General features: G+C 42.7%; 2 protein-coding genes across 5 annotated transcripts in view; both read right to left on the bottom strand.

The window, feature by feature from the left end:
* OGT (O-linked N-acetylglucosamine (GlcNAc) transferase) overlaps window positions 1-924 on the bottom strand; it is a 75,612-nt gene extending 74,688 nt beyond the window's left edge. The window contains exon 1 of one of the 3 annotated variants that reach the window (XM_083159222.1): window positions 773-924. In XM_083159222.1, coding sequence (XP_083015348.1) covers window positions 773-809 — 37 coding nt within the window. In that variant the 5' untranslated portion in view covers window positions 810-924. The remainder of the gene's footprint in view (window positions 1-772) is intronic. The other 2 variants (XM_083159223.1, XM_083159221.1) reach the window with 2 other exon arrangements.
* A 10,764-nt stretch (window positions 925-11,688) lies between these two features.
* TAF1 (TATA-box binding protein associated factor 1) overlaps window positions 11,689-18,082 on the bottom strand; it is a 61,223-nt gene continuing 54,829 nt past the window's right edge. For both annotated transcript variants that reach the window (XM_083159219.1, XM_083159220.1), the window contains exons 34-40: window positions 17,500-17,567; window positions 17,286-17,402; window positions 16,074-16,196; window positions 14,841-14,948; window positions 14,607-14,757; window positions 14,205-14,373; window positions 11,689-12,426 (exon numbers count right to left, since the gene is read on the bottom strand). In XM_083159219.1, coding sequence (XP_083015345.1) covers window positions 12,210-12,426; window positions 14,205-14,373; window positions 14,607-14,757; window positions 14,841-14,948; window positions 16,074-16,196; window positions 17,286-17,402; window positions 17,500-17,567 — 953 coding nt within the window. In that variant the 3' untranslated portion in view covers window positions 11,689-12,209. The remainder of the gene's footprint in view (window positions 12,427-14,204; window positions 14,374-14,606; window positions 14,758-14,840; window positions 14,949-16,073; window positions 16,197-17,285; window positions 17,403-17,499; window positions 17,568-18,082) is intronic.

Here is an 18,082-nt window from a genome sequence, read left to right as displayed (position 1 = left end):
ATGTTTAATTGCAACTAATGTGATCAAACCAAAATATATATGTATATATATATATATATATACACACACACACATACACATACATATCAATCAGACACACTACAAGGATTCCCACAGTTGCTTTGGTATCCTCCCACACATCAAAAACACGCTGGTGGGCTAATGGCTTGCTGATAAAGCCTACGGGGACTATTAGATCCATTTGGCAGGGACTAACTAGTATGTCATTGAACAACAAATACTTTCTGCTCAGGGCTGCATGATGCAGCTGAATTATGTAAACAGTCATATCAAAAGTGTATGCTCCCAACAGTAGGGAGGAAATTAAGATAGATAGATAGGTTACTAGTTCCTCTTGTAAGATGTTTCAGCATGACTAATCTTGTACACTGTGGGGTCTATGTACTAAGCATTGGAGAGAGATAAAGTACCAGCAATCAGCTCCTAACTGCCATGATACATGAGCTTGCTAGCTGATACTTTTTCCGTCCAATGTATCTCTTTCCGAGGCTTAGCACTTACACCACCCACACAGGTATATTTTGTTACATGGAGGGAAGCCGCTGCAATATCATACAAATATGGCCGGCATACAGCGCCTTGCATGCCGGCCATATGCAGCGTAGCGCCCACAGCAGTGGCGTAGTACAGCCGCACACGGCGCTTTGTTACTCTGGACACCGCACCCAACGCTGTGTGCGGGCCGTACCATTTTATTGGACGCACGCTGTCAGCACCCTGCCCTGCAGAGTAACACGCTGTGATCTCCTACCTGTACTATCAGCAACATTGCCCACGGATGACGCCATAGCGATGGTGAGAGTCCGTCGGTTCACAGTCCCGCTCCGGCCTCACTCAGCGATTCTGTGTGAAATGGCGCCTGCCTGGACGTGATACCGGAACTATTTTCACGAAAAGGAGTTCGTAATATCAGTGCGCGAAGCCCCGAATGTAGGTATTTGAGTAGGAGATAGATTCCAAGGGTGATATTCAGCGGTAGCTTGATCTATAAGAATGCTCCAAAAAACACCATTGTTAATCATTAGGTGCGCAGTGTAACGCTGGTGATGATAAGCAGTACTGTTTAAAATAAAAGCCGCAAAGTATCCCTCCGCTCAGTGCAATGCGACAAACAGCTGTATGAGCGCATGCGCCCTCCAGCGGGCATGATAAGAATGGCCTCTAAGAGTCTCCTTCAACCATTTTTTTTGTGGTCACCTGCCATTACCATCAGAAAACTTTGTGTTATTAGAGACTACGTTCTGGCTTATAACTGTAAAATATTAAGCAATACTGAATCATTCTGTTGTATGGCTGACTCCTGTAGACGTTTATGCAGCGTTGTACAGTGGTTTGTTCATAGCAGCCAATCAAATGTTTGCTTATATGTTCTAAAACAATAGATACTATATGATTGGCTGCTATGACCAATGCTTATACTATGGCTGCATTTTTAATTCTGTAAAATAAGCATTGCAAAAAAATAAAAATACACATTTTGTTGTGTGATTTTCTGTACAACCTGGTAATAGAAACAAGATACGGACATTAGGTCGACCCTGTGAAGGGCAACATGCTGAAAGTCAACACTGAAGGTCAACACACCTGAAATAGGTCGACAGGGTCAGATGGTCGACACAAGCATTAGGTCAACAATGGGAAGGTCGACGGTGAAAAGGTCTACATGATTTTTTGCATTTTTTTTTTTAAGCTGACAAGCAGTATCTTATACCCTACCATCCACTACAGTGTGGTGGGAGAAAAAAATAGTGTGCCAGGGCACTGATGCACCGTGGAATTGCAGACTATAGAGCTGAGCTGTTAAGCTTACTGTGACCATGAGTCCACCTGGAATCTCATGGCGCAAAGGTGGTGGTAATAAAGGGAACTCTGCTGACTTTTTTTTTTTAAAAATTACATTTTTATTTGGAATGTCAATACAATGTAATCACAATGACAACAATTAGTAGATATGTCAAAACAAAACAAAAAGAAAAACAAAAAAAGAAAAGTCAAACATTATATGGAAGGGGTTGAAAAGAGAGGGAGGGGAATACTCCAGGCAGTAGTAATCGATTGTTAGGTAGGTAGAATGAGGCAACTGTTGTCAAATATATAATATACTTGTATATTGCATAGAAAACAGAGTTCACAAAGGGATCACTGAACAAGAGGAGTCTTGGACGCTGGAGCATAGTATATAGAGAGTCTGAAAAAATCAGCTTCCAAAACAAATGGACAAGTCTAAAGGTTGTGTTAACGAAGATTGGAGCCCAGGGACTGAGGTAGGCATCCGGATAGCCAGTACTTGGTCCGTTGAAACCATTTTAACGGGGGATTAGAAGCTGATGCAGAATAAGAAATCCCAGCTATTTAAAATTCACGGTGCAAATGCAAATTTGATTCAATCATATCTATACAGATCTATACATCTTTGCAGGGGCTGGTGATCCCATCGCCATCCCCCGGCAGGGGGTGCGCGCATGAGATGCTCACGTTGCCGTGGCGATGCATCTCCCCGCCTTCGTCCGCCACCTCCCCATCACCGCCCCCGATGGTCCCCCCACCCCCACCCTGCCAGTCTCCGCAGGCGCGTCCCAGTCTGATGGAGTCCCTCTCTGCCGGCTCTCGCCAACGGGGACATTCTGGCGAGAACCAAGCAAGAATGAGAGGAGCTCCATCTGTAGTTGGGACAAAAGGTGTGTGCCAATGTCATGCCGGGAGGAGCATAGTGGCTATTAGGATATGGCCCATCACATAGTGATCATTGGCGGGCATGTCTCCATGATAGATACAGAACAAAGCGAACAATGGAGTTTGGAGTAATTGGAGAATCCGTTATTTTAAATATGATGTTGAATACAGAGAACCATAGGTTTGACAGGGCTGGGCAGGAGCAACATATATAAAGAGTCTGCTCTTGTTTTATTGGCAGTTAAGCACAGCATTGATGATTGGCTGATGAGAACATCCTGGGGCCTGCAGGGCCTGGTGGGTTTTCTTTTGTGAGTCCCCCACCATCAATCACTGCCATTGGCGCTAAATAATTAAATCCTAGTGTGCCATGCCTGCAATATCGTTTTAGAAATGCTGCACAAAGTAGTGCATTGTGTATAAATGGGCCTGATCCACAACAAAATCATGAGATTTGGGACTAGCTCATGGTTCATGGTGATGTGGCTTCATGGCACACAGTTTTGGAAACCACAGGCTAGGGGCCAGATGTACTAAGCTTCAAAAGTGATAAAATGGAGAGTGATAAAAAGCCAGCCAATCAGCTCCTGTCTGACATTTTATAAACACAGTCTGTGACATGGCAGGTAGGAGCTGATTGGCTGGTTGTTTATCACTCTTCATTTTATAACTTTTTAAGCTTAGTACTTCTGGCCCCTAGTGAGAAGCCATACTCAAGCTAACACTGCTAAATCCTGCTACACTAACAGCACAGAATTTAATGGCTTCCCTGCTTAAGCACAGATGGCTAAATCAAAATAACTAAGATACTAATTTAGTCACCTGTGCTCAAACATGGATATCGCTAAAACATTTGGGTACACACTGGAAGATATATTGTTAAGTGATCGGCCAGTATGTTCCAGCAATAGGTCTGTGAACAGCGTCATTCACAAACATATTGTGTCAGCTGTACAACACACCCAATAGCCGATATATAGCTAAAAATATATAGGCACATCATGCTGTGTATGGATGACTCACCAATTGCTCGTACCAGAGACGAAGGTAATTGACTGATCGGGCACATTTTTGTAACGTCAGTCATGACAGATCAGGCAGTGTGTATAGAAAACATCTGTCAATAGATATATATCTGCAGGTCGATTGATCTACTAGTGTGTACACACAGCCTTGCCTTGGGAACCAAGGTTGGGAAAACTTAATCTACTCCCATAGGGTCTATGGAGAATCTTTTATTGGGATAATACGCTTGCTCCAACCAGTGTCTCCACTCCTTCCAGGACAATTGTTATATACTAGGCGGCCTGTGCGGAAATTTCACATGCAAATAGAATACGATTTATTTTATAGCGAGGTTGGTGGTTTGTAGGAGGATGAAAGAAGAACCAGTTCATTTGTAGCCATTTTGAGTAGCCGAGCAAAACTGATATTCTTAGTTGCGCCGTATCGACGCATCCAGGGAAAAAAGTCAATTTTTAAACAAACAAAACAATGTGCAATTCTAAATTAATAATTTGTCAGAAGCGGAGAACTTAATCTTTACCTCATTTATCTATTTTGGTTAAGTATGAAGGGAGAAAAAGGCATTGTCACCTTCTAGAAATAATATATATGATGACGAGCTAGATCTGAAGGGGTTTATAACCTCATCCAAATCAATGAGCAAAATAATGGGAAAATTGGGTATTTTGGATATCTAATAATTCCCTTTCATCTCTATAATACCCAGCAAAATGTAAAAAAAAAAAATTTAAGACTACTATTTCTTAATAATCTACTTAAATTAGTCATATACAGTCTTCTGCTGGACTAAAGGCCCAATACATTTGGCTGACTTGTGTTAAGGACAAGTCAGCGCCGACTTCCCCTGGCAGCTCCCCGGGAGAGCTCAATAAGATTTGGCACTTTATGTGCCATTTTTTTACATGTGATAAATCTGATGCAATATATCACATGTAACCCAGGTAGCTGCAGGCGTGGGGTGGGATAATTGAAAAAATCCTATTAAAAAAGAGTGTGAGGACGCTGATTGGCTGTGAGAGCTCTGTCAGCCAATCAGTGACCTCCATATAGGGCAGTCGCTAACTGGCTGAGAGAGCTCTCAGCCAATTAGAGGCCACCCGGTCTTTTGAATAGGTTTTTTTCTATTCTCCTGCTGCTAACCGGCTGCTTTACCTGCTGCACCAAGACCCGGCTCCCTGTCCGCCGCATCGGATACGATACATCGTGGCTGCTTCGCACCCACGATGTGTCGCTGATGGCTGCACATAAGATTTATTTTATGTGCAGACTGTCCAACCTCCGTGTCCAATCCATTGCGCATCGGATCAGATAGGATGTCATACAGTACACAATTTGGGCTTATTTCACCCGATTTCTTGTCTGAACGACCAGAATCAGGTGAAATTGGATCCAAATCGTGTAGTGTATGAGGGCATTAAATCACTAAAGGTGCATACACACTGATCAAAATATCGGCGTTTAGATTGAACGGCCGATATACAGACAAAACATTGGGTGTAACATCACTATATCTGTGAACGGTGTCGTTTACAGATATACAGATGTAGCGTCGCTCGTCCAGCGTCGGCGCACGCCAGACCGCCCCCGCTGGCGAGTAGACACTACATCTGACTGGGACGCACCAGCGTCCCAGTTTACGGTCAGCGGAAGTCGGGAACCCTGCCCGCCTCTGCTTCAGGGAGACTGCAGGGTTGGGGTGGGAGGGGAGCGGGGAGGTGGCGGAACGTTATGGGGACCAGGAGCGAGGCAGTGGGGGGTGCTCCGTTGGCCAAATCCACCGCCAGCCCCTGCAATGATGGAGCCGGCTGTTCAATACAGCCAATGCCCTAAATATCTAAAGATATATTGGTGCATTGTTCTGTGTGTATGGGTAATCCGCTGACCACCCATACAGCAGCTGCAGGAGACACAGAAGATTGACAGCTCACTGGGTGGGTATTTGCAAATGCGCCCACCCAGTTTTAAAGTCAATCACAACGGATCATGCAGTGTGTATGGAAAACACGCTGCCCGATCAGTCTGTAGATATATTTATTCTAGTGTGTCCTCGGCTTTACTCATGCTTCTGTAGAACATTACTCCAGGGAGCCTTGCCTCTCAGTGGGCATACTGGAATGATTGGCATTGGAATGCAGAATACCTAGCTACTAGGGGTTGTGCCGATTAACCTGGAAATTGTTTCTGCTGCTATTTATTGTTCTACTGGTGTTTGTAGTGTATTGCTACCTTACAATAGTGGTAATAGTAAGATTAGAAAAGCAATGGAACATAAGTCACCAGAACCAAACACAAGAGCACATTGATAAATGATATGTAAGATCACAGGTTTGTATTTAGGAACACACTGGAAGTCCATGGAAAGGAGCTGAACAGCAGACAATAGGGTTTATTCATACCTGATCACTGGGCTGCAAATTCGTAAGCTGGCCGATTATTGGTTGACTGCGCATGTGTACTAATCGTAGCATGCATGCACAAGGCCACGCAGCAATAAAACCCAGCATCTTTTATCACAAGCAGTTTGCAAGTTTATTGACAGGAAGCTGGCATTTGTGGGTGTCAATCAGCCATTTACTGTATATCAGGTGTACCCAAGCATTTTCAGGGTGGGTGTGTGATGTCAGCATTGGTCCCGATAAACCAACGTCTATTGCACTGGCCGAGTAGGTCCTGGGCTCTGCACAGACCAGAAAAATTAGTTTTTTTGTGGCGAGTGAGTTGTGAATGGATTTGACGCTAATCGCCTGCAAGGTTTTCTCAAGCATTTCGCAGCCTTGCACAGGGCGGAATTTCACTCCGGCAGGGCAGTGGCCCCGGAAGCAGAGAGTCTGGCCAGGCCCAGGTATTTCTCTGGGGGCATGGCCCAATCATGGGAGGCGTGGCCATGCACCCTTTAAATAAAAAAAAATAAAAAAAGTATCTAAGGACCTTCCTGGCCAAGCTGTGCTGGGCTGAGGAGAAGAGCTGCTGCAGATCCTACTTCCAGATAATGGGGGGAGGACCAGGACCCCTACTGGGCTCATCCACTAGACCTGGGCCCGGGGTGATTAGTCCCCCCCCCCCGGCATCCCTGGCGGTGGCTATCAGATCGCAGGGCTCTGCAAATTAGGAAAGAAGCGATCAGGTCTGTATAACCCCAATGCTGGGATTGATATTGTAAGTAAGTGAGCATTACTGAAGTTCCTCTGATTTGTACAAAAGCAAGTATTGCATGCAAGGAATTCACTGGATATACAAGACGAGTTGAGCAGGAAACAATTCTAGAAATACTGGTGTACACTCAAAACCCGTCCAAATAGTACTGGGAAAGTTCAGCAGCAGTAATGATCAGATGTTGAAAAGCAGCACAGGCAATTACGGCATTGTAACATCACCCCTCTTACTGTGCACCGCCATAGAGGTTCACGGTTAATAATGCTATGCCATAACCAGTGCCAATGACCAAATTCAGCATGCTCCAGAATACAGCAAGCAGACAAGCCCACATCATGCGTTTTTTTTTTTGAGACCTGGACCGAGACAGTGACACTACTTCACAGCCCCTCCACAAGCAGCTTTCAGATGCTCTCTGGATTAAATGCTGGAGAATAAACAGGACCTGCAGAATGGATTAGCGATGAAAAATCATATTTGTTGGAAACTGGTCTTACTAAAGGATGTGGGCATGTCTCTAATTCCCCCTAAACCCCATCAATATTGTTGCTAATTAAATTGTATCTATGTAACATGTTGGACCACATAGGAATTGTTTCATAAAAAGTCTTGTCTCTTTTCATAACTTTTCAAGAAAATAAGCAGCTTTAGAGCAAGTCTTGGAGCTATTGACTACTATGTCATTAAAGAGTTATACCCTGTACATACTATACGATAGGCAGCACTGCCGGTATCCGAAACAATATCAAGGTACCACAAACGAATGACCCGCTGATACATACCGAATTATATCATTCAGTGATGTCACTGCGACTCCCGCCGAACGGGATCCCAACTGGCCGGACTCCGACAGCATGGCGAGTGCAACAAAGCCCCTTGCGGGCTCGCTGCACTCACCAAGCTGCAGGCACGGTGGCTCGTTACGCTCGCCACCTAGTCTGTTCTCCCTCTATGGGGTCATGAACCCGACGAGGGAGAATAGCCGGTGGCCGTCGGGAACCTGTCTGTCGGTGTTTTAACAGTCAGGATCCCGACGTCGGGTAAATGACTGTCAGGATCCAGACTGTCGGGACCCCGTCCGATGCTCCCCCGCCTAACATGTGGTCATATGAGCTTGCATCATTAATGATATAGTGAGTACAAACAATATTGTTAATGATATCATCATCGTGCATATCATTAAAGAAAATTGTGTAGTGTATACTCACCTTTAGAGATCGGAACATTCCCAGCATGGCCCTAACTGTGCTTCCATCCTCCAACAATCCCAAAATATAGTAGGAGGTTAATTGGCTCCAAGCAAAATGAACAGCACGGATGGTGTAATGGTTAGCATTACTGCTTCACAGCAATGAGGTCATGGGTTCGATCCCTACCATGGCCCTAACTGTGCGGAGTTTGTATATTCTCCCCGTGCTGGCAAGGGTTTACTATCTTCACTAGCGATTTTGACTACAGTATGTTATTTGGCCTATGGCCAACTACATTACAAGTGACATAATCAAAATAGTCTTGTCTGCACAGTCTATTTATCCATGCAATAAAGACATTATGGAGCCACGTATCGTTATTGCAAGCATTGGCTAACTTTTTATACAATTTTGACTATATAGTTTAAATCAGCGGTTCTCAAACTGTGGGTCTGGACCCCAAAGTGGGTCCCGATCTTCTCAGTATGGGGTCGCAACTCCATGTTGCTGACCATCAGGTTGATGATTTTTCGAATCTCAGTCAGTGATTCAAGGAGTCTGAGAATTCTGTTGAATTGTCTGTTATGTTAGACTCCTCATCATTTGGTGCCTCCACAATGCTGCCATGCGTGTGCTGTCTGCTGACTACACATGTGATGTGATGGCCTTCTGTAGTAACTAGCTGGGGTCCTGTAATTATTTTTATTGTCTGATGGGGTCCCAGAGCAAAATAGTTTGGAGGACCCCTGGTCTAAATTGTAAGCCAAAATCGCACCGCGTGTACACACCTTTTCTGTAATTTTTCAAACCCAGCCTGTAACTTGATAATTAGAAGCCAATTGGCTGGTGCATTATCCCATGCCACTTCATTAGGCTTAATAAATATGCCCCCTAATCTGTAACGTGACAAGTAGGAGCAGATTGTCTGTTGCCTTGTGTATCTCTCCAGGCTTAATAAATCTGCCCCAGTATGTAGATGGGCATGTGTTGAGGATTTAAGATTATTTTTGATAAATCACAAACTGTTACTCCATGCTGACAGTATTATGTTATTTACTTGAACTTGATAACAATTAAAAGGGAGATTTTTGATTTTTGGCATAAAATAAACAAGGGGGAAATGCAATAGTCTGTAATGTGCAGGCACCAATGCAAATCCATTAAGCCTGTCAAATATTTTAAAAAAAGAGCGATAATTTAAAAGTCATACCCAAATATCGCGCTGAGGCCTTTATTTCCCAGGCCATTACATTACGGACTATTCATATATACCACCACTTTCCATTTCTGACACTATAGGACTTACCGTATTTCCAACAGTAATTTACTACACAACAAAAATGGGCCTAATATTGTGATTTTAATCCGATGGTAATATTGTGCTGTCCAATTATAGTCCATTTTTACGGTGCTGTAAATGGACACATTTTCGGGCTATAACACATGGTATCAGAGACAGATCTAGTTGGATAGCACCCCAAAGAATCTATTATCCACTGTCATTTACCACGGCTAATAGGATATCCCTAAATTTGTGTGTCAATGTAGTAATTTATTTATTGGATACATACTTTGGTACTTGTTTCCTAGCACGGCGCCCAATATTTTCATCTTATGGCATCTTATGCGATCGCATCGCATGCTATATAGCCGCATTCAATGCATGCTATGGTATACGATTTTTTTTATTGTACAACCAATCTGATGGGTCCTTACAATGTTAAATGGCCCCCCATACTTAACGCCACCCCCACGATCAACGGCAACCCGAAGCGTGGCGAGCGCAGCAAGCCCGCGATGGGGCAGCAATACACGTCCTCCGACCTATTCATACCCCCACTATCCACGTCGGCGCGGAGTTGACTTTAGATAGTGTGGCGAGCGCAGCGAGCCACCAAGCCCGAAACGTGGCGAGCGCAGCGAGGGGACACAGATTACTTTACATGTATTGCGCGTTCGCTCGCCACGCTTCGGGCTCGTATTCCGCGTCCGCTCGCCACACAATCTAAAATCAACTCCACGCCGACGAGGATAGTGGGGGTATGAAAAGATCGGAGGACGCGTACCGCTGCGCACGCCACGCTTCGGGTTGGCGTTGATCCTAGGGGTTTTGTTGACTATGGGGGGCCATTTCACATTGTAAGGACCCATCAGGGTGCTTGTACAATCAAAAATCGTATACGATCGCATCGTATGCCATACGATGCGATACAATATTTTATTGTACAACATCGCATCGCATACCATCGTATACCTTATTTAGCGTTATGGTATACGATGCGATGGGTGCCGTGCTAGGAAACAAGTACCCATACTTTGATCTCTTTTGTGGACCTACATTTGCACTACTAATTTAATACAATTTATGTGAGCTAGGATGTTGCTCTTTTTAACCCGAATACAAAAAACTGCTCACTTTCGGAGACAAAATCGATCAGCTTCCTATTACTAGTCAGCAAGCAATATTTGCTAAACTAACCAAATTAACTAAAAAAATAACAACAAAAAACAACAACCACCACCACCACCACAACAAACACAATTAGGCTTGCAAAGGCATTTGTAAGCCTTTGGAGGGTTGTCTACACATATAAACACAGATGTTGGATATTTAAAAGAAGAAGACCCATGCCAACCTTATAGATTAAGCACAGATCTACACAAGTCCTGTGAAGACCATTATCTATGTACTCACACAACCTGTTGGATAGTCCTTCAGAATGGCATCACTCTCAAGGTGGCAAATAATTGTATTACTACATCTAAAGGCCACTAGCTGCATCTAATTAGAATTGATCTTTATGCTGCAATTGACATAGTGAATAAATCACACCTCATACAAGCACTGCATTCCCTAGCACTGGTTCACATTTCCTAGATTGCATTTGCTCAGATTGGAGATTACAGCAAAAGACATATTACATTTTAAATAAAACTTTATATGCAACCAAAATACTAGCTATAGTGAATAATTGCTACCTCCATGTGACATGGATGTACTTCAGTAATCCTGAGTTATGACAAAATATGGAATATTTAAATTATACTGTACTTTTAACACAGTGGCGTAACTAAGTTTTGGGCGCCGCCGACCCGCCAAGCACCCCCAATCCCCCGCCACCCATGCAAACCCCCCTAATCCCCTGCAGCCTTACCTATAGCGCTGGTCCCGGCGGCTCCGTTCTTCTTCTGCTGAGGACCACCACAAAATGGCCGCCCCCATACAGCAGACAGTTTCAGACAACTGTGTGCTATATGGGGGCGTGCATTTTGTGGTGGTCCTCAGCAGAAGAACGGAGCCGCCGGGACCAGCGAGATCGGTAAGTCTGCGGGGGATTGGGGGGGTGTAACTATAGCACCGCAGCCCCCGGCGCCCCCACATGCACAGCGCCCCCCCGCGGTGGCGGGGGCTGCGGTGCTATTGTTACGCCGCTGTTTTAACAGCATTTTAAACTTGAAAGTACATATTCACTGTGCAAGGTATTTACTATACCATTGTGTCCTAGTGTCCACTTCCAAAACCTGATCTAATAATTGCTACCCATCTTTCACATATTCATTTCATGTTGTTTTACCTCAATTCCGGCTAAAATACCAAAAAAAGAGAAGAGCAAAAAACCCCATGGAACTTTAAAGTCAATATTTATTATGAAATGATATCTTATATAATAAAAGGCTAATGCTGCTCCTCACCTCTATGGGAGGGTTAAAGTGTTTTACTAGATGGCGCCCGACAGAGAAACTCACATGTTGCTCGGTTCCGACATTACTGCATAATCTTTGTACAATTTTTACCAATTACTTTTGCAAACTGAAGCATATATATATATTTTACAAGACCAAACTTCAACTGTACAATGTTTAAAGAAGAAACAGACCACTGATACAGAGCTGCTCCTCAACATAAAAATATATAAAGTCATTTCATACAAAGCATGAACTTCATGTCACTGACCATTCCGGCAGAAAACATAAAATAAAACTTGCCACACAAGTTTTCTGAAAGCACACTTGTCCTTTGAACCATAGGTCACCTTACATTTGCAGGTGTGGATATTTGTTATACCTACCCAATGAAAAACACAGGATTTGTCACATGGTTCAATATGCATAGTTTAAGTGGATAAAAAAAAAACATTTTGATGATTAATTGTCGGAGTCAATGTCAGTGTCTCCATGGATTGAAGTAAAGTCTTCACTATCGTCTTCATCTTCAGTTAACTGTATTTGGCTGAGCACATTGGGGCCATGGCGTTCTTCTTCTTCATCCTCTTCTTCCTCTGACAGCTCATAGCCTGCCATGCTACTGAAACTGGTGTCTCTAGTGTTGGATTTTGGCTCGGGCTCCTCATAACTTCCATAGCTATAAAATGTGTAAGTAATGAAAAAAAAAAAAAAAGTTACATATAATAAATAGGACATGAATGTAAATTTTTATTGCAGCTAATAGATCCACGTTGCTTTGGATATATTAGACATAAAATAATCTGGGTAGACATATTGTGGAAAGAAGTCATGAATACTAAAAGCACATAAAAATGAGGTTACTTTAATAATGGCAATGGTAAAAATTATTGGTATACATTAGGAGTTTGAAACTTCGAAACTCTATAAACTGTACAAGTTCCTCCTTCTTCTATTACCACATCCTACAGATTTTTTTTCTATAAGACACCTATTCTATTCTTGCGAGCCACCTATTCTATTCTCCCTCTATGGAGGTCATGGACCTACACGAGGGAAAATAGCCGACGGCCGTCGGGAACCCGGCTGTCGCTGTTTTGACAGTCGGGATCCCGACGTCGGGTGAATGCCTGTCGGGACCCCGTCCGGCACCCGTTTACTCAAACACAATATTACAGTAATTATCTCTTTGATCATTTTGCCATTTGGGGTCAGGGTTAGCATGCCTTATAGTCAGAATTAATATAGCTTTTGTTTTAGCGAGGTGCAGCAATGTTGAATAAGGACAAAGTGTGACTTCTGAACAGTAAAAAAAAAAACATTGACATTTTGTTATGTACTGTCTGAATTCACACAAACAATTGTTAAAGATATGTGTGCAAATGCTAGGGGATTAGGAGCTAATTGCAATAATGACAAGGGATAATTGAATATTGTGGCTATTGTGAAGTCATGCTGCAATGAGAATCATATCTGGGACATAACTAAACCAAAATACAACTTATTTAGGAAGGACATAATGGGAAGAAACAGAGGAGTAGCAATGTATCTGGAAAAAAAAAAAAGCATAAATGCGATCAATATCAAATTTTGACGAAAAATGGCAGATCCTTTGGGTGACCATAGAAAGGGGGATGGGATGACACACACTATTCGCATTGAACAGTCGATATACCACAAGGCCAGGGGCAGGACCTAAACAGGAACTTATTGCAGGATATCACTAAAATGGTTTTAAAAGGTGTGGCCATAATTATGGGAGACTGTAAGCTACTCAGCAATTGGTTGTCTTTGCCAGGTCAACAACAAGTGGCAGATTTCTTAATTCCTTACAGGGAGCATCCTGCATCCCTCAAGCAATTGGTGAAAGAGCCCACCTGCAACAAACAATATTAGATTTAATACTCACATATGGTGACAGTACATATGGAGCCAGCCTCATGGTTCCCATCCCGGCACACCACTCGCCACGGTGCGCCGGGGATTCTGGCACGCAAGCGTCCGAGACGCTTGCTCATCCACATGCACTTACACGCCACCTGCCAGATCAGAGCGGCTGGCACGCCAGTGGCAATGATAAGGCTGGCTCCATCTGTATATCAGACATATGTGGGTGAAAACCAAGGATCCAGTGACCATCAAGCAGTGTGGTTTAGTATTAAGTCAATGTCCAATTCATGCCATGGATTTAAGGAAGGCTGACTTTGCAGAACTCACTCACTCAGTAGCTATAGGTGCAATTCCATGCATATCTGGACATTAATGAGGCATTTGACAAGTCTGGAATTGGATTAGAAGATAAATTGAAATGGTTCAAAACCTTTTTTTTGGGGACACTGCACATTATATTGAAGGGAAAGTATGATTTTATGCAAAGTACACAAAGATATGAAATCGCGTACACACATTGGGATGGGTCGAACAAATGATTGATAATCTCAAGATTCCAAAATGTACCTGATGTTACTATCTTCCATCACATTTGATGTTTCCATTCCTTCCCCATATGACATCATACTTTCTTCATTCTCCATCCCCATCCTTGTGTTCTCCTGCATCATGTGTGGCTGACGAATTCCTCCTGACTCAACATCTGAGTCACTGCCACTTTCACTAAGATGGATAGCTACACACAAAACCGAAAAAAAATAAAAAAAATAAGAATTTTAATCAAACAAGAAACATCCTAAATATTACCAATGGCGCACTTAATCTCCATATCTACTTAAGTTTACTTTGTCATTAGCACAACAGAAACAGACAATTTAAAGAAAAACTTCTTCAAAGAACGGTAGAACCTAGTGCAATTAGCAGAAATCGGCGCCATTCAGGCCATTCTCATTGTGTATGAAAACTTACAAGAAAAGGGATTATCGCCTTCCTCATCACTTCCTTCGTCATCATCTTCACCATCTGACATCAATAAGTCCTCATATAGGACACTGGCGTGAGGCTGCTGCACTGTGTTCTCATCTTCCTCAGCCAAATCTCCATCAACATCATCAATTTCCTAAAAATACAACATGGGTTAAAAAGGAAAGTAAAAAACCAGCTGCATGTCAACTTTTCACCACCCTTTCTGGGTAGACATACAGGGGCTGGAGTTTTAGGTTTCCCATCATCATCATCATCATCATCTTCATATCCTTCAATATCGATATCAGAGTCATCTTCACCTAGACGGCCCCTTCCAAGCCTCATCTGTAGATAAAAGATGCCCATGTCAGGAAGCCATCAGGAAAATCGCTAACAGGAATGGACGTAAACTCTCCTATTTCTTTAAGGATTGTCCCCAATTAATGTGACCATACATTAAAATGTTAAAATTGGTTAAAATATTAATAAGCAATTATATTAATAAATTGAATGTGTTTTGAGGCATTGTTTCTAAAAAAAAAAAAATATTAATAATATATATAATAAAAAAAAAAAAGATCTACAATGTTTGATTATAAACCAATTCCAGCCACAATGACTGGGAAATAACTACATTAAAACATTTTTGTCTTCACCATGCTAAAAAGTTACAGCCACACAAGTACTCTCTTTCTTTTTCACCTTTTATGCTAACCTATGTTAGGAAATGAAGTACGTATTGATATACCGAAAATAAATGTCAAAAAATGGCGGTAAGGAACTGGCTTCTTCATCCAACTCCGTTGGTAGACCTTTATCTCAAAGTATAATAGAGACTTTATCTCAAAGTATAATAGAGAAACAAATGGAGTAAAGTTATAGGAGGATCCCTAATTTGTTTGGCTGGTGGCTAAGGGTAATGGTGCAGCCTGTTTACCACAAAGAAACCTTGATGTGAACATAATGTATTGACCAGTGGCAGCTCCTACCGCCTCGTAAAAGGGGTGCTGGCCATGATGCCTCTGCTCCCCCCTCTGCTTTGGCAGCCAGCCATAGAAGCAAAATCCCAGTCCCGGCGCCTGTGCACTGCAGATAACAGGCACCGGGAATGGTGCATGCGCAGTATCAGCCTTGTCAATACCACTACTGGTATTCACTGTTGGACATCTTTCTGCTTGGTTTGTGTAAGACAACCAATTGTACTTATAAATGTGAAACCTCCATTTGTTTCTCTATTATACTTTGAGATAAAGATCTACCAACGGAGTAAGAACAGATTTGGGTGAACAAGCCAGTTCCTACCCCCATTTAAGACCGCGCTTCTGGGTCTATTAATTTTTTCTGTATTTTGCTTGGTATCCTGGAATAGACACAGAGCAGCAGTCTGGGGCGCAGTCAGGACTCTTGACTTTGTTCTGTAAGTATGTAATGAGCCTTAATGAAGTTGAGAAATCACTAATTTTTTTTTACCAAGCTTCTCTTCCCCAGGGAGGCAGTAGCAGCTTCTGTGGCAGACATGTTGCTTTCATCCTGGTAATAAGAGACCTCCCGGGACATGCTGAGCGATGTGTTTGTGTCATAGTAGTCAGGAGGCTGCAGTTTAACAAACAGATTTGTTTAGTATAAATTAATGGTCAAGTAATGTGTGTGACACAAACATCCAGAACACGCTCTGTTGCAGAACTCGGTACTTGTGTAGTTTCACGGCGCCAGCAAGTACTCCCAACTCAATAAGTGTTTGACTACATCAAAATATTACGGTTTCTTAAACAAGAGCCAGTATGCCAGAAACCTTTAATATGGTTGTATCATGGCTGCAGTTCCCGGTGAGCGGTAACCCAATGATAGGTCGACAGGATCAAATGGTTGACATGACTACGTTCCACAATTTATGGTTGGAAACTAGTTAAACGCCCATCAAAATGATGTCTTCTGCAATGTACTTTCACTTTGAGCTGTGACAGTTTTTAACCCACAAACGCTCCACCCCTCCCTCTCTGCTCCTACCTCCAAGCAATGCCTTCACAGATCACTCTTTTTATATCTAGCATGGTTGAAACAGATCATTGTCCCTGCAAAAGTTGTGTTCACTTTCTGACATCTTTTAGCACGCAAAGGAGTAATGTGGTGCGTTGAGTAGCTTCTAGTGATGGCGGTACACCATCTCTTAAAGGTGAGGAGTAGAACAAGCCTTGGGAAGGGACACGGCACTCTAATTGGAGTGTCTTGTGCTCAAACTGACAACTTAACACCCAAATAACTAAACGTGTACAGACTGTTTCTTGGGTCAACCATTTTCATGTAGACCTTCTCATTGCAACCTTTCCATGTCGACATGCTCAACTTCACATGTCAAACTTGTGCATGGCGACCTAGACACTGTTGACCTTTTGAACCACACCCATGGTGAGTCACCGAGGATTTACAGCTTAATAAATAAATAATTTAAAAACTATTTCCAAAATGATCTGACTACAATACAAATCAGAAATGGTATTTCTTTTGGGACACAATAAAATGCTGATAGATCTCTCTACCTCAGTACTCGGTTAGGTTTACCTTTAAATAACTCAATAATGCAAGTATTACTATTGAAATGTTACTCCATCATTTATAAAAAAAAAAGGCAAATACTAATCTCTATTGGTGTACTCCAAACAGCAGTACAATGTTGTCACCAACCTGAGGAGTATATGGTCCTGGAGTCATTGGGTCCAGACTCTCCAGATCAGCCTCATCCAGAGCAGCTTCTTTAGCTGTGGCAATGTCCTTTTCTAGCTGTGTCAAGTGCTCATCATACTGGTGGTAGAGGAGGGACAATGATCAGAACACAGCTTACACAGTGTTGTGTGTAATGACATAAAAAAAAAAATAGAGATCAAAAACATCTGCTTACTTCAGCCAGAGTCTGGGTACAAACGTTGACAATCTCCTGTGCGGTTTTACTATACTGACTGTCCGGCCCTGTGTATGGAAACATATTAATGGGTATGATGAAGATTTGGTGGAAAAGTAGGTAATAAAAAAATCAGATGTCTCCAAGTAATTTTCTAAAAGTAAAGGGGCAGGAAAAAAGGGGAGACAAAATGTGAAGAGAGAAAAATAGTTGGAGAAATAAACCACAACACAGCTAGGGGCTCTCTCTGACACGGTCACATAGATTCAGCTTTTTTATTCAGAGCAAGGTTGAGTCACAGGCCTTGCACACCCACGGGCGAAACGGTCAACCTGGAGGAACTGGTCTCAGTTAAACCCATTGTTAAACTTATTTAGCTTGCAACTTGTCACAAGGCGAGGAGCTTTATTAAAGATTTATATAGCTCACACATATTCCTACAGAGAATATTTTAACATTCACATCAGTCCCTACTACATGTACACGCTCACGCATTCATTCTAGAGTTAATTTTGTTGGCAGCTAACAGCCCCGAACAGTCCATGAGACACCTGCGGACCGAGTGGACGAAACGTCCATATAA

The sequence above is a fragment of the Crinia signifera genome, chromosome 9 (assembly GCF_055691185.1).
Source record: "Crinia signifera chromosome 9, ASM5569118v1, whole genome shotgun sequence".
Classification (NCBI taxonomy): domain Eukaryota; kingdom Metazoa; phylum Chordata; class Amphibia; order Anura; family Myobatrachidae; genus Crinia; species Crinia signifera.
Note: the sequence above shows the minus strand (reverse complement) of the source record. Positions and strands in the feature narration are given on the sequence as shown.